Source organism: Pomacea canaliculata, linkage group LG5 (assembly GCF_003073045.1).
Source record: "Pomacea canaliculata isolate SZHN2017 linkage group LG5, ASM307304v1, whole genome shotgun sequence".
NCBI lineage: Eukaryota > Metazoa > Mollusca > Gastropoda > Architaenioglossa > Ampullariidae > Pomacea > Pomacea canaliculata.
The window spans coordinates 4,092,006-4,107,956 of NC_037594.1; the positions used below are offsets into that span (position 1 = coordinate 4,092,006).

At 37.3% G+C, this 15,951-nt stretch overlaps 2 protein-coding genes and 1 long non-coding RNA gene across 3 annotated transcripts in view; 2 read left to right on the top strand and 1 right to left on the bottom strand.

Annotated features, from left to right (window-relative positions):
• The first annotated feature begins 22 nt into the window (after positions 1-22).
• LOC112565160 (polyribonucleotide 5'-hydroxyl-kinase Clp1-like) lies at positions 23-7,269 on the top strand. The gene is made up of 13 exons (XM_025240480.1): positions 23-156; positions 569-652; positions 776-889; positions 1,177-1,302; positions 2,094-2,207; positions 2,503-2,530; positions 2,977-3,147; positions 3,692-3,781; positions 4,204-4,304; positions 4,617-4,755; positions 5,187-5,267; positions 5,782-5,875; positions 6,169-7,269. Exons 1-13 carry the CDS (start codon positions 91-93, stop codon positions 6,278-6,280), a joined length of 1,320 nt encoding a protein of 439 aa, XP_025096265.1. The 5' UTR covers positions 23-90; the 3' UTR covers positions 6,281-7,269.
• LOC112565164 lies at positions 6,940-8,317 on the bottom strand. Its single transcript, XR_003099354.1, has 2 exons — positions 8,181-8,317; positions 6,940-7,159 (listed from the first exon to the last, which is right to left on the bottom strand). It is a non-coding gene; the product is annotated as an uncharacterized LOC112565164 (long non-coding RNA).
• Positions 8,294-15,951, top strand: part of LOC112565163 (integrin beta-1-like) — a 19,729-nt gene continuing 12,071 nt past the window's right edge. Inside the window, 8 exon segments of the mRNA XM_025240490.1 lie at positions 8,294-8,390; positions 10,865-10,923; positions 13,603-13,700; positions 14,184-14,297; positions 14,901-14,982; positions 15,338-15,469; positions 15,715-15,811; positions 15,923-15,951. Coding sequence (XP_025096275.1) covers positions 8,377-8,390; positions 10,865-10,923; positions 13,603-13,700; positions 14,184-14,297; positions 14,901-14,982; positions 15,338-15,469; positions 15,715-15,811; positions 15,923-15,951 — 625 coding nt within the window. The 5' untranslated portion in view covers positions 8,294-8,376.

Consider the following 15,951-nt stretch of genomic DNA (forward strand, 5'->3'; position numbering starts at 1 on the left):
AAATTAAAACTATTAAGTTATTTAATTTAACTACCAAAGTCATGTGACGTATGATGGCGGCGCGCATGAAATGTTATTAACAGGCAACATATGAGTGGCACAACAGCGGGAGCGTTGACTCAACATTACACCTTGAACACGATGGCCGAAGATCAGGTGAGAAGTAGACATTTGGTAAACTTTGCTTTAAGAGGTTCTTTATTGTCACGACCTTGTTTTTCTAAACGGAAAGGAGATAAGGGGTTGAGTTTTTTCTAGTTTCAACGAGTATTTCACGACTTCCATAACAACATGCCAATACGTAGTAGTTTAGATATACTTCGTAAATGTTTGAAATGTCTTGCTAATTTGTGTGTGTGTGTGTGTGTGTGTGTGTGTGTGTGTGTGTGTGTGTGTGTGTGTGTTGGTCATATGCATATTTGATTCTAAAAACATGTGTCATCTCTCTCAGCAATCACATTTGTAGTAGACAGCATAAACCAATTACCAGTAATCAGGCAGTATACAGCTCAACGTTTGGGAACACAGTCTAGATGACGTTAATGATAATAGGTTTATTTCTGTTTAGGCTCGAGCTGGTGAAGAATATAAGCTGGAGAGAAACTCTGAGCTTCGCTTTGAGGTGGACTCTAAATCTTCCGTTCAGCTGGAGGTAGGACTCTGGGCAAGAGTTCTAAGTTAAAACTTATTTCAGAACTTGTGTAACTCTCTGAAAATATGCATTGTTATTTGTTATTAGTGCCTCTCTAAAGGTCATAGCTTACTTTGTTTGCAGATGGTAGAAGGAATGGGAGAGGTATTTGGCTCAGAGCTTGCCAAAAACAAAACTTACAATTTTCTGCCTGGATCTAAAGTGGCTGTTTTCTCCTTCCATGGTTGTGTCATCAAGATATCCTTTGACGTCATGCTTGAGCTGTTTGTTTCTGGTTGCAAATTGACAGGGTGAAGAATGAGGGAATAAAAATGTCCTTTCATCCTCTCAGTGAAAGTTTCATACTGGCGTAGACCGACTAAAACAGTAAAAGTAGAGCAGAAATGTTGTGCTAATGGGGTTATGAGTATTAGAACATTCTCAAAAACCTGAGTGATTTAATGGACAACAAGTTAAAGAGAAAATAATAAAGGGTTGATTAGTCATGAGGTAATAATGATTTTTTGTTTCCTTAATAATTAAACATACGGGGAAAAACAGAGGTTGCTTATATCTCTAAAGAAACTCCCATGACCATGTACCTCAACACACATGCAGCAATGGAGCAAATGAGGCAGAAAGCTGACATGGAAGGAACACGTGGGCCACGGGTAGATACTATGTAGTTTGCAGTCTTTTATCTGTTTATACACTTAAAAAACCTTGCAAGTTTTGATCTGCTTTTACAAGATTCTTGAGTGTTTGTGAAATTTAGGTTGCCCAATGGTTGGCAAAGAGTACCTTCATGAATCATATTTAATTTGATTAGTACATGGTCACTTGTTTTTTTTTTTGTGTGTGTGGGGGTACATTCATGCATTTGCAATGAGTGAAAGTGTTCAGTTGACCTTAATTTAGGTTTATTAGGCTTCACAAAAGCAGCTTTGTAAATTAAAGGCTGAACTTTCACCCTCTGGTAGAAAAGAATAAGTAAGGTCCTGTGGGGGAATGGTACTTATCAGGTCAGATAAAAGCAATTAGCGAAGAATGACTGCTAGCATAGATGGGAATGTGTGTGTTCTTCACCTCCCTCCTTTGGGACAAACCATTCTTTTCCACCTTAGACTGAAAGTTCAGATGTAAAGAGTTGAGCTTGTATGTGGGAGTATGCTTGTCTATCAGTAAACCTGTATATAAAATACATGCTATATGCTAAGAAAGAAGGAAGCTTTTGTACTTTATAGCCTTCTATAGTTTGAGGGATTATTAGTAATAATCATGATTGTATGTGAAGCCATTTGATCATAGAGTTATTTTGTTGATTTATTTTTCATGTCCTGTTTTAGAATCTTAAAATCACAAGTTGGTTGACAGGCACCAGCTTACTTTGTTTTCCCATCTATTTTTAATTTTAAAAACTAAGGATAAAGTTGGTGGTAACAAGGTGCTGTTGCTATTTCAGGTGTTAGTGGTCGGACCAACAGATGTTGGCAAGAGTACAGTGTGCCGTTTGCTCATCAATTATGCTGTCAGGATGGGCAGATCACCTGTTTTGGCTGACTTAGATGTTGGACAGGTATGTATGGACATACACATTTTCATATCTACCTATATGTATGGGTCCCAGTGAAGATCAAAGGAAATGCTTGCAGAAGTGGGATAAAGAAACAAAGTAGAATAGCTCTTGCTACTGAGCAATATTCATAAGTGCATATATGTATGGTTTTTCAAAGGGAAAAACAAGTCAAATGGTAAATCAGGTTTAAACAATAGATGCTTGCTTTTCCCCATTAAGTTAGTGACATTGCATCTGGAAATAACTTCTAACATACAATAATGACTTAGTACCGATTTGGTTTTTTTCTATGCAGGGTCAAATAGGAATTCCTGGCACAATAGGTGAGTGAAAATAGAGGAAATGATTCATTCTTTGACACAAAATATCTGAATATGATTTATAGGCTTGTAAATTTTTATTGTCTTTAACCTTTAAATTTATCTGTGATTAAAGTGGAAATCCTGCTTGCTTCCTCACTCTCTCTTCCCCTTGCCTTTTCTCCCCATCTCAGTCTCTCACATGAAGGACTTCACTTCATATGGGTACAAACATGCTATACCCACATACACTTTTTGGCATACATGACAAGTCATCTACTTGTTTATGCTAGGCATAGATACATACATATATATATAGCTAGGCACAAATACATATATGTATTGGGGGTGAGGGGGGTCAGCAAAAAAGCTGTTAGATTCATTTATAATATGCACATCATGATCTTGTTGCATGCAGTGGATAATAAGCCACATAATTTTATTTTGCATTATGTGATGCTATCTGTAAGGTGCTCTTGTGATGGAGAGGGCTGCAGATGTTGAAGAGGGCTATATGCAAACAGCCCCGCTCGTCTTTCATTTTGGCCACAAAAGTCCAGCTGACAATATCACTCTTTTTAACATCTTGACCTCAAGACTAGCAGAGGTCATCAATGTACGCAGTGAGCAGAGTCACAGGGGTCAGTCGATGGTTTCTTGTTTCATACATCTATTCATCTTAAATAAAATAATTTAGTGCATTTTTATATGCAGAGTTTACAGTACAAGCATTTTCATCCTATGAATATCATTGTGTGTTGTAAATTGCTCTTTTTCACGGAAAATAAATTGAATAACAACAGATGATTTATAAGGTGCATCTTCCACTGAACATCTTAACAAGTAGCTCTGTGAGCTGGGCAATACATGTGCATGCGCACACACACTTCCCTTCACACACACACATATAAAAATTCAGAATCACAGCATCATTACACACTGAATGATACTCAAACACAGTTCATAGAGATTGAAGCATTACAAAAAATGCCACAGATAAAAGTTGCCACAATCGCAAATCTCCTCTTTGATTGCATGTAAATGTGTGGGATTTTTTTTTTAAGTGCTAATTTTATGAAGATTCTTTAGTCTAGGACTGGTGTGTTACTTAGGAATTTGTTTCCTGGTTCGTCTCACTTCCTTTTGGTAGGTGGGGATGATAATCCTTGTATTGTTGTATTACAGTCAACACCAGTGGGGTTATCATCAACACTGGTGGCTGGGTGAGAGGTACCGGATATGATGCTATAAAACATGGTGCTGGGGCATTTGAAGGTAAGCAGACTTGCTGTATCTTGAATCCTTTTTTTCTCAGTTTCTTCCTACAGACTTTTATTGTTCATACTTTCATGAAGGTAGATCTCATGATGCAGTGGGCTATAAAGCACCAGTATCCTTGACATTGCTTTCATCTCTTAACATCTTTACAAATCAGTTTCTTGCAAACCTTCTCAGTGAACATTTCTTGTTGACTATACATTTTTGAGTGAACTCTAAAGTATTAAACAGTGTTCCTGATGGGAGAAAATGTTATAAATGTTTTGTTTATAAGCCTAGCTCATGTTTGTAATGTCTTTTGACAAGCTTATCTCAGTTTTAGATTTTTAACTTGTTCTCTTGAAACTAGTTTTGCTATGAAGAAAATAAGATTTGTTAGCAACATGACTGAATATGTGGAAACTTCTGGTGTGTTGCAGTGGATGTGATTCTGGTACTGGATCAGGAACGGTTGTATAATCAGCTGAAAAGTGATATGCCAGACTTTGTCAAGATAGTACTCTTGCCTAAATCTGGTGGTGTGAGTTGTAGCTTATTTTTTCTTTGTTCCTTCATTTTTGTTTGCAAAATTTGTAGTACATTTGCATTTGTGTGCACAGAGTGGTATTGATACACAAAATGAAAATGTGCTGGTTTGTTATTTTACCATTCATCAGCATATGAATATGTTTTTGTCTATGCATGAACATATACATACACCCTACCACAGCAATCACACTATTGTAGAAATAATATTTGGAAAAAAATGCAGTACGTCAGTAGTGCTTTGCTTTGAAACATTTGTACAATTGTGTTCCTCTTAAGTTGGTTTTTTTTTTTTTTAAACTGACAGGTGGTGGAGCGTTCTCAGCATGCACGAGCAGAAGCTCGTGATTCTCGAATAAGAGAGTATTTCTATGGGATCAGAAACACTTTGTTTCCTCACACATTTGATGTCAAGTTCAGTGACGTAAAAATCTTTAAGATTGGGGGTAAGCAGAAGATTGGGAAGTTTCTTGACAGCCACATAACCATTCTGTTTGCAGCTTCATAAAGTAGGTTTTAAAAAAATGTAGCAACACTTATAGTGTTCTCTGTGAACATCTATGTTCCTTTTTTAAATGAGCATCTTAATTTTTTCTTGTTATAGAGTAGTTTTTTAAACCAGTGAAGCTGTTTAATACAGCACTACTTTATTTTAATGAAATAATTAAATTTTAAATTGTTTTTTTTACAAATTGGTATCATGCAGCTAGAAATTTATTAGTGATACCTTGGAGAAGCAGCAAACTAAATTATACACCTAACAATTAAAATGTGATAAGTTCTGATATAGAAATCTTAAAGCAATAGAAATCTTTGCAGTGTAAACAAAACTTCAATCTAAAATTTTATTTTTGAAATTTGTGTAATTTGTTAATAGCACCGTCGCTTCCTGAATCATGTCTGCCATTGGGAATGAAGGCTCAAGACAACAAAACCAAGCTTATTCCAGTCCTTCCAAGTGAGTTTCATATATCTCTTGTGTTGTAAAAAATAAAAGTGATGAAGCACAGCATCACACTTATGAGGCCATGCATGGTATGTAACAGTAAAATAAGAGAAAATATCAACACAAAAGCTACATAACCTTTAAAAATAGAGAAAATCAATATCAGATATAATAATGTCAGTCAACAACAATGTAATTAAGTCAAACTAACAAAGTCTATACAACCCAAAATTTTACATGGGCTACAGCAGAGTGTACATTTGCTTGCATGGTCATGAGATAATTCAATATTTTTTTAGATCGTTTTGTATTCATAGAAGCCCTATTTTATTAATATAAAATAAATCATCTGTCCATGTACTTCCATGTCTTAGGTTAGTACTTTTTTAAAAACAGTTATAAATTGTCTCCTGATAAGCAGCTGAAATTGATAGAAATTAAGTCCAAGTTTGCTAATTTTTGCCACTTGCTTTTTTTCTCTCTGTTTGTGTGTGTGTGTGTTTTGCTCTGTAACTGTACAAAACAGCTATGACTCTTCTTCATCACGTACTGAGTGTCAGCGCTGCCAACTCCCCAGAACAGAATGTTGTAGAGACCAATGTCCTTGGTTTTGTTATAGTGTAAGTAGCATTTGTTATTGAGACTTTATGCTTCATCTTCCTCGTGGTAGACTTTTTTTTTTCCTTCAAAGTTCCTGATGTAAATGTACATTACATTAAATGAAAGACTTGGTTAAGTTTTTTATCTCTCTTTTTTTTTTAAAGTGATCAACATAATACAAATTGAATTCCTTATTTTCTTTTAAAACATCTGTTCAGTAATTAACCCTACAACTCCTAAATATGAATTGTTACATCTTTATTGTTCAAGTGTGCCATATAAAATTATTTTTGTTGCCATTGTGTGTGTGCAGGACAGACATGGATATGGAAAGATCTCAAATGACAGTATTGGCACCTTCACCTCGACCCCTGCCCAAGTCTATTCTTTTGGTGATGGACATCCAGTTTATGGATATCAAATGAAGCACATAGAGCGCTGAAATGTCACAAGTGGGAAGCACTTTGAAAAAGACTTTGGTAGTCACTGTAAGGCAAATGAGTGTTTATGGAGAACCACATTGCCTTTTAATTCAAGTAAAAGATCAAGGTACTGCTGATTAAGTGCTATCAACTCTTTCAAGACAAAACAAGACAATGCTATTGCAATAACTGTTTTTAACAAGAAGGCAGCATAAGGAATGATGAAGGATGTCTACAGTAATGTAAAAAGAGCTTTTACCGTTGTTCTCAGGTGTTCTTCATCAAGTGAATGTTACAGCTGTGGAGAAGGGTACAGCTGTAATGGTGTTATTCTTTAATTGTATTTCATTCTCTTAGCTTTGTCAAAAAGCTAACAATGTTATCAATTGTGCTTGCTGATGTGTGAGAAAAGTAACTTATAATGCATACATTATAGTCTTTGTTGGATACTAATAAACATAGTAGTAAGGATGCTTGTATCACACAGAATCCCAGCATATTGCCAGGCTGTCTGTGCTTCACATTACAAGCCCATGCTTATGGAATACAGTTGATAGGGAAAGGATTTAAAATAATAGTTCTCTCTCTCTCTCATTGTAAACAACCACCCACACGCAAAGCGTATACACATCTTGGGCAACACAGGACTACAGCAAGTGGTATTTCTTGAAATGACCATCATTTTGACTGGTTTATTACTGATCATGGTTCGGGTCTTTGTGGCCAGAATAATGGTTTCTCCTGATGTTAGTCTGGTCACTTCCATTCCATCTGGTTTCGCATAACCCGAGAACTCTGATGTTGTATTTTCTCATTTCTCTTGCCACCAGTCTAGAACAGTTCCAGCAGTAGATAAACAGCTGTGGGGGATGTTTTATGTTTCTGAAAAAAAAATGTAGAAATTAAAAATGTGTTAATGAAAAGCATGCTGGATTTTAATCTTAATGATTTGTTTGTATGTGTTAATAAACTGTTAAGCTTTTCTATTTGCACGCTGGGTGTACTTATTTGAAGCTATATATATATTGATGAATGAATGTTTTATGGTCTTGATTGCAAGGCAAACAACAGTAATAAAATGAAAATGTTTTTGGGAACATGAGCTGATAACAATACCTTAAGATGCAGGGGCGGGGGTTGTCTGCTGTGGTAAAGAATTACAAGGAATGCCCACTCCTACCTCCCCACTCCCAAAAATAATTTTAAAAAGTTATTTACTTTAAAGTTCCAGTATGTTATCAATATTTTAATATCGGAGCTCTAACGGCCTTTTTCCCAAATAACTGAGCAAAGTTAAACTATAATTTTTATCATTGTCTCAGATATGTGATAACATTGCATACTTTTTTTGATTGTATGTGATTGTGCGCTGAGTGAATAGTGGGTACTCGCTGCTAACGTGAAACTCTAGATAGGTGCAAAAGGCCGATTAGACCAGCACCATCGAAAGGTTTCTTTCACGAACGTGTAATACAAGTTCGTGGTTTCTTTCCATGGAAGTGCTAAGCTCCTGCCTCTGCTTGGAACACATGCAACTTGTTTCCTAAGGATTATTTGAGAAATAAATAATTGCATCACGGACGTGTATAAGTTCGCGAATGGCATCGTACTCAAAAGTTGTACAGAAAATAACAAATATTGGTGGTAAGAATGTTGAAGATCATAGTGACAACAAGAAACGGCTTTTAAACACGTATAATACTATGAATACCAGTTACACTCGATAAGAATGACCACGAACTAATAAATATACGTCCATGGAATGACTGATTACACAGAAGAAATTTAAACTGGCTTCTCTTACAAGTCAACAAAATACGTATAATAAAACTCGCTTTTGTCCGTCGATACATCAGAGATTTTTTTAAAAATAGATTTATTGAGCTGAATCGATAAATAATACCTGGCTGTACTATCGTCTACACAGCATCCACACCAAAGAACGCGTCACCCTGAGAACCCTCCTTGGTCAAAAATATGCTTTTCCGGTGAGATCACTGCGGCCATGTTGGGTCGCCTGCGATTGGTTGATTGGCTTTCTTTTTCGCCCTCGCTAGGGCTAGGTTCGCATTCCGTCTTTCTTTCATGCTAGAGGGATAATGGACTTGATCTGGTGAGTCTGGCCTTTTCTCACAACCATTTCTTAAATTTAAATGTTAGATATTCTTCGTCACTTAATTTTTCTATGTTAGTCATTGTTGGATTTCGAAAATTAAAAAAAAAAGGTGATCGGTGATGGGGAGGCTGAGTGTTTGCAGACGGAGGAATCACTAGCAGACCGAGTGATGATCGCCGATAAGTGTACGATGCTGTGCAGTTGTTTTCGTGCTCGTCACGGGTGTTTAGGATTTTTCAAAACTTTTATTCTGTTCATAATCTTATTTCAAGTATTCTTAGGTTAAACAATGTCTGTTGCTGTCAGCTAAAGATGCAACGATAAAGATGGAGGTGTTATTTTTGGAACCGCTGTCCCAGGCTTAGTTGACTGTGCTTGTAGAGTGGTAAAACCGGAAAGGTACTGCCCGCCTAACTGCCAGCAATTCTGTGCCGACTATTAAACGTTACAAAGAAAGTTGGAATGGAATTTCATTGTCAACGAAACAGTTGCTTGTCTTAGCAGACGACTTACAAAGGGGGGTAAGTCGTGGGTTGCGATGGGGTGACCACTGTAGGCAGACCTATTGTGGGCTTGCTGTTTACATTGAATAAAATGTAACGATCCATCCTGCTAAATGAATGAAAAAAAAAAAAAAAGCAGAAAGGGAAGATATTTAAAACTTGAACAGTAGGTAGGTAGAGAGCTAAACTACTGAAAACTCTGGGTGCAGCCTCAGCCCAACCTTGAATGTATGAACCATCCCATTTGGAAATGACACACTGATAGCATTCATTGACCCAATCTGGCAGTGTTTACTACACAAAGGCGTGGAATTCTTGGAAGTATCAGAATAGCATCTATGATGAAGTAAAAAGTAGCCCGGATCGATTTTCTTAGTCATTTGATGATAAAGAAAGTTGATTGTGTTTGTATGAGAGAGAGATCATAGTTCTAGTACTGTTGTTTTTATTAAAAAAAATTATAAGCATATAAATATATAAACACTAAATAGCTTAAATAAAATATTGCCATTAGGTTGTACTATTGTGCACGTTTTTAAAAATAAAAAGAGAGGAAGGTAGCTTCTTCATACTAGGCAGCGCAATACTATCTTTTCCTGTGCTTGCCTTCATTAAGAATCCATTAAGAGAGGTAATCATTGTTAGTCTGACATTTTCAGCTAATTAAGTATAGGTAACTGTAGCCTGTAGCAGATTACTGGCATAAAGAGAGAGAGACATTCATAGAACATAGGCCCTTGTTTCAAAAGCTCACTCCATGCTTCCTTATGAATGTATTTATAATACAAACAGGTTTGTAGAAAAATGAGATTTCATTTCAAAGTAGAAGAACTCTGTAAGTTGTAATCACAATTTTCCCAATTAACTGACATAACTCACACATGACGTTCATAGCAATGATAAAAGAGATATTTAGGATAATACCAATTTTCTTCTTGACCTATGATGATTTGTCATGATGATGCAATTATGCAGGCAGATAATGTGTGTATATATATGTTTGCACACATGTGTTTGAGCATCCATTTGTATATGGAGAGAGTCATGTACATACATTGATGTGTATGTGGGGGAGAAAGAGTCAGGTACATATATTGACACATGTATGTGAAGGGTGGGGGTGAAAAAGGTTTATACAGTTATGGAACTTTATCATTTAATACTATACCTGCTGATTCTTTTTTCCCCATCCCTATAGAAATATATACATTGGGCTACAAAGTACAAACAGATCAGGTAAGTTAGAAGGAAATTCTGTGTTGCCTCTGAAAAATTCTTGGTGATTAAAGGTCAGCCTGTGGCTGGGAAAGAAATTTGTATCTTATTCATTTTATCACTCCATCAAAAGCAGTTGTCCTTCTGCCAGAACTATTTTCATTTTCCTCGCAAGGCACAGGCTAGTACTAGCAGTTAAGTGCTGTTAACAAGGACATGCTGTGCTCTTTCTGGATTCAAGGATAGTTATTTCCTACAATTAGCTTATTTTCCCATATGGACAGATTGTGCACACCACAGACTTATGTTTCTCTGATAAGGTCATACGCTCCAACAAACTTTTGCAGGAAGCAGCAGGCATATTACCCACAAATGGGTATGCCTATTAGTTTTACTTCTCAGCGTTAGTTGTACAGCAGAAGTGGAGTTGAGAGAGAAAAAAGTAGTGATTGAAAGTAAAAAAAAATGTGTATATACCTCTATGGAACATATCTGTTTTAGCAAATTTGTATGCTCTTCGGTGGTCTGTTTTTATGATTTTAATGATTATTTTGGGCTTTTTCATTGTTCTGTTTTGGTCTGGAGTGGGATATGTGTGCACACTGACAAGTATCCTTTTATATACTAATGCACATGGAATGTTGTAGCATGAGATGTGGTACTGTGGCTTATAAGCTTTTATCAAGTGACAAAAGTACTATTGGCAGCACGTTTGGCGAAGTCCTATTTAATTCAAGAAATAATATTTTTCAGGACAAAAGGCATGTTTCCAAGACTATTGATATTCCTGGTCGTTCTCTTCCTTGTGCAAGGTGAGATACATAACATTTATTTGTTCGCTGCATTCATGCTTAATGTAGAATATTTTAGTTCACATCAGTCACACAACACGTTCCTCACTATCAGTTTGTAGTTCTGCATCACTTAATTTGTGTCCATCAGTGTAGTAAAATAATGAGTCATGTGTACTTTTGACGTCCTCTAGTGTGAGGGGCTGACAGCTCCTGTTTGGCAACAAGAGGTTTGAGAAGGAGAGGGACCACAGCATTATCAGTAATAGGGAGAGAAACATCACTCATCTCTCTCTCTCTGCCCACTTTTTCTCCTTCTGTCTTCCTGCTGTCTCACCCCTGCCCCTTCTCTGTTTTTCACTGTCATAAGACACTTTCACAAATTAAAAAAGTTGTCCACACTTGTTCTGTTGCATAGTATTGTTTCATCTGGTGCCAGCAGTTCATCTTAGAACACAAAACTAATCATTAAAAATAAACATCTTATCAAGCAGTTAGACCTGCCAGTCATAGCCTATGACCTTTGTGAAAATGAATATTCTTGCCAGGTCTGGTGGAGATTAGGTCAAACACACACATCAGAGCACTTCGTTATGTATAAGATGCCAAGGAAATGAATAAAGATTGTGTTTTGGCCTTATCAGATAGTGGAATCAGAGTGCTTATACATGGATTTCCGAAGCTATAGATGCAGGCAGACAAATGATGGTGGAACATTGAAAATGGGTTGTCATCTGTCAAATGAACTAAACCAGTAAATGATGCTTTTCTTAATGAGTTAAATCACTGATTTTGATTTCTGCTGGATGTCACTTATTTCAGCAGTCAACAGTCCTGCTTTTGTACAGTGTGTTTGACCTTCCCTGGCACCTCTGCTTTCCCATTTATCTGATACAAATAGTGATGACAACATCTATTCCCAAACCATCCAAAATAGTATGCACATTAAACTATTGAGAACATACATATATCTGATTCCCACTGTGGTTTTTTCCACTCATAAACCATTCATTGATACAACAATTCTTTCTCCAGCTAACATACTTTGCAAGTTTGTGTTAACACAGTTATTTTTTTTTTCTTTCTCATCAAATATAGGAAAGTAGGAATTGGGTGTTAAACTATTTAGGAGTCATCATAGCTATACATTTTTACTGCCAGAATGAAGCAAATCAAAGACTGAAACCTGAGGATTTTTGTTGTTGTGGTTCCATCCCACCTTTCCTTACCAGTGCAGGCGCATGCACGCTGTCGCAGACACATGACCCATGTGTTAATGTGGATAACAATCGATTTGTCAATGCGCCTTTAATGATCAATAGTACAGTTTTGGGAGGTTTTTTGGTTTATTTTTTCGGTTGGGGAGGGAGTATCATCTCTCTCTAACCTCTGACACTTCAGAATGTGGAGTGCGGAAGAATAATGAATTAACATTAAGATAAGTGAAAGTAAAACTTGTTTCATTATAGTATTTGGAAAAGGAGGGTGGGGGAATTAGTGCTATAATTTTAAGATAAAGATAAGTTTGTGCACTATGGGAAACTAAAAAAACCAAAAACACCATCATCTTACATCAAGATCATAACACACGCCTAAATCATCTCTTACCCACGCACACAACATTCATTTGTGGTTGAGCAGCTGGACTGCAGAGAACGCAAGCGATGTTGCTTTTGCACCAAACGATTTCAAGCCACTGTTACGTCTGCATATAAATATGTACTTCTACTTATAAACCACAGGAGTGTGTCAGGATGGCAGCGAGTAGCCACAGCTGGCTGATGCGTCCTGGTGACTGACGTGCGAGACGCAGGGAAGCTGGCATTGGCGCTGGCGCTGGCTTGAGTGTTACTCATCCTTTGCCGCAGTCAGGCTATAAATAGACGGTGCCTGCACTGGAGGCAGTCCTGTAAGGTTGAGAGGAGGAGGCGTGGGACTGAAGCTCGCCCACGAACACGCGTACACTCTCGCGCACGCTAGAGCCGTGTAATTATGGGATGTACATCAGCGGGGAGGACAAGCTTCATTTGTTTAGGTCTCGGCTTGCCAGCCGTCAGGCAAACCGTTACGCGTTACGCCAGCATTCCGCAAGTTGTTGAGACCCAGTTCCTCACATCAGTGACTAGTACATTGTTCACTGATTTAAAAAATAATTCTCCATCAGATTATGGGAAATTTCTTTTCATCCGCAAAGTTACAGTTCACACCCCCACACCCCAACACACTTTTCTGTCTTTATCATGCTGGGAGTGCCTTGTAATCTCTTGTTGTTTGTGAGTAGAAGGCATGCAGATCCGTGCAGTTGAGAAGTATCTTTCCTGTCATATATCCTGGGTTTCATTTTCTCAAATTTGCTGTGTGTAGGGTGTGGTACGTGGGAGGTGGAGCCCCGCCCATTCTTTCCGATACTTTAATTATAGCTTCCCGTGATAAATCGGGTTCCTATCGGCTTGATGGGCAGAAGTAATGTAGCTGAACAAGCCTTAAACTAGCAGCCTTCTGCTTCAAAGTCAAATGTACTAATTACCAGGCCATGGTGCTTCATGTCCCTAGGCAACCTTTGTGTCTGTTAATACTTAAATTTATTTGTAAATAAATGACCATAATTGTGTGCATGCATAATGTATACCTGCAGTCATTTTTGTTGTTGTTGTTGTTGGTGTTGTTGTATTTATAAACTGCTGCCTATTAACATTACAGGAGAGCCAGACACAAACCCATGTCTGAGTGACAAGGCGCAAAAGTCCTGTGGTGCCTGCATTGCTACAGCTCCACAGTGTGGATGGTGTTTGGCAGAGGTTAGTCAAGAGCATGGCATATTTTATTACTAACTTATGTGCATCTGTTTACTTCCTCATAATATATATATAGTATGTGTGATACATTATTTCAACATCTATATTATGAGCGCTATCCTGGAAATGCCCCTGTGGATTAACAAAGTTGTATAATACATTTGCACATGCTGAGAGAGTGAGTGACAGAATAATAATGAATGGTTCCTCTTTGTGTTTTCTGTATTTGATTTCATTCTTCATTTAGTACAGTTGTTTATTCTTTTATAGTTCATGTGTTATTTGTTTTCCTGTCCCTCATATGCTGTCCATTCTTCGTTCTTGTTCTTAAGCGCTAAGAGCATGCTCCTTAGGAGTGTGAGTATGTGCTTTACAAATTTTGCATTTATTATTATTAGTATTATAATACTAAGACAAAAGTAGCTGTGAAATATTTTGTACCAATGAGTGTGTCACTTAGTTATGTATGTGCAACTATGCTTTCAGAACTATGAAAAAGAGAACAAGCTTCGGTGTGATAAATTTGAAAACCATGTTCAAGCAGGTGGTTGTGACCCAGATTCTATTGAGTCACCACAGGACAGACTTAGTCTGGTAGAGGTAGGCAAACAAGAAAGAAATGAAACATTCAAAATGACACTTATGACGAATGATCTATTTTTTAAAACCACGAAGTGTGAGATAGCAGTTAGCTAGCAGATGGTTTGCTAATCAGATATAAAATTAGAAAGTACATGTAGAACAGGGGTGGGCAACATAAGCAGGTCACATCTGGCCCACGGACATCTTTGGACCAGCCTGTCTGCCAAAAAGCGAAGTTCACTTGTTTTCTTTTTTTTTTTTTTATTCAGCCTAGATTAATTTGATTGAAATTTAATTTATCAAGTACAGCAACAATGAAAAAAAAACAGTCCATAACATTCTAACGCAGACAAAGTACAAAGATAACAAATAACATGGGACATTGTCTGATGGAGATTAGAGAGCATCAGGGTGAAGGGGGGGGGCGCAGTTTAGAATTTTGAGACTGGCCCATAAAAAGAAAACTTTGCCCACCCCTGATGTAGAAAGTAAGAAACTTGGGTTGAGTGGGTGAGGTTATGGGTGGATATATTTGTGCATGAGTGAGAAAGTATTAATTTTTGCATTTAAATGTTGTTAAATAATTTTTAATCCATGAATGGATTTCACTGTTTACAACAGGACAATAGTGTACAAGATGGGGAGCGACCAGAGGATGCTGTACAGATACAACCTCAAAGGGTCCGAATCAAGATCCGTCCCAGTATGTCTTCAGAACGCTGTCATCAATAAATATTTCCTATCAGTCTAATTGTTGTGTCTTGTGTGAGCGCCATCTTTTCTGCATTAAGAATCATCTCATGTTTACCAAGTAACTGTAAAGTTTTCAGAAAAGTCTTTTGCTAGAAGACATTTTGAGAAGTAAGGATTCATTTGTAAACGACTCAAATTGTTTTCACTTAATGCTTCTGATTTTCTTGATGGGCATTGCTTGACTTTGTTAATGTTAAAGTATCACTAGGACTATGCACTGGGCCAGTACTTTATATTCTCATCATTGTGTGTAATAGGTTGATTTTGTATTACAGTTTAACCACATTATTGATTGTTTTTACAAGACAAGCCTGTGCGAGTGCCTATCACCTTCAGGCAGGCAGAGAACTATCCTGTGGACTTGTATTACTTGATGGATCTCTCAAACTCCATGGAGGACGACAAAGATAAACTAGCTGAACTGGGCAACCTTATAGGTATTGCTTTTGTATGCATGTAAGTGTGAGAGAGAGGGATTGATTGTGAATGCAGAGATTGATTGTGAATGAAGAAATAATCACAATAGAGAAGAAATAAAACCTACCATTCTTTTACTACATCCATTTACTAGCAAGTAATTATCTAAAGATTACCCCACTGTAACTAGTAACATCAGCTCTTAGTACTTCTAGGGCAAATTGTTCCAACCCAAAAACACAGGCTGGTATTTCTTGTCTTTCAGCGGAACGCATGTCAGCCATCACCAAGAATTTCCGCCTTGGCTTTGGCTCATTTGTGGACAAAGTTGTCATGCCATACGTCAGTACTGTACCCAGAAAGTAAGTCCCTGGAGTACTGTCTTGTTTGCACATGTGAATATGGCCATTTATATTTGGCTGCATGCTGGTAACAGACTTGCAGGGATTAACAATTGTTTAATACATTCACAGACTGCAGGTACCTTGTCACACAAGCCAAG

Coding starts and splice junctions, on each gene's coding strand:
- LOC112565160 (XM_025240480.1), top strand. CDS start 91: ATGAGTGGCACAACAGCGGGAGCGTTGACTCAACATTACACCTTGAAC. Junction 2,531..2,976: donor AGGAATTCCTGGCACAATAG/GTGAGTGAAAAT, acceptor GCTATCTGTAAG/GTGCTCTTGTGATGGAGAGG. Junction 5,876..6,168: donor GTCCTTGGTTTTGTTATAGT/GTAAGTAGCATT, acceptor GTGTGTGTGCAG/GACAGACATGGATATGGAAA.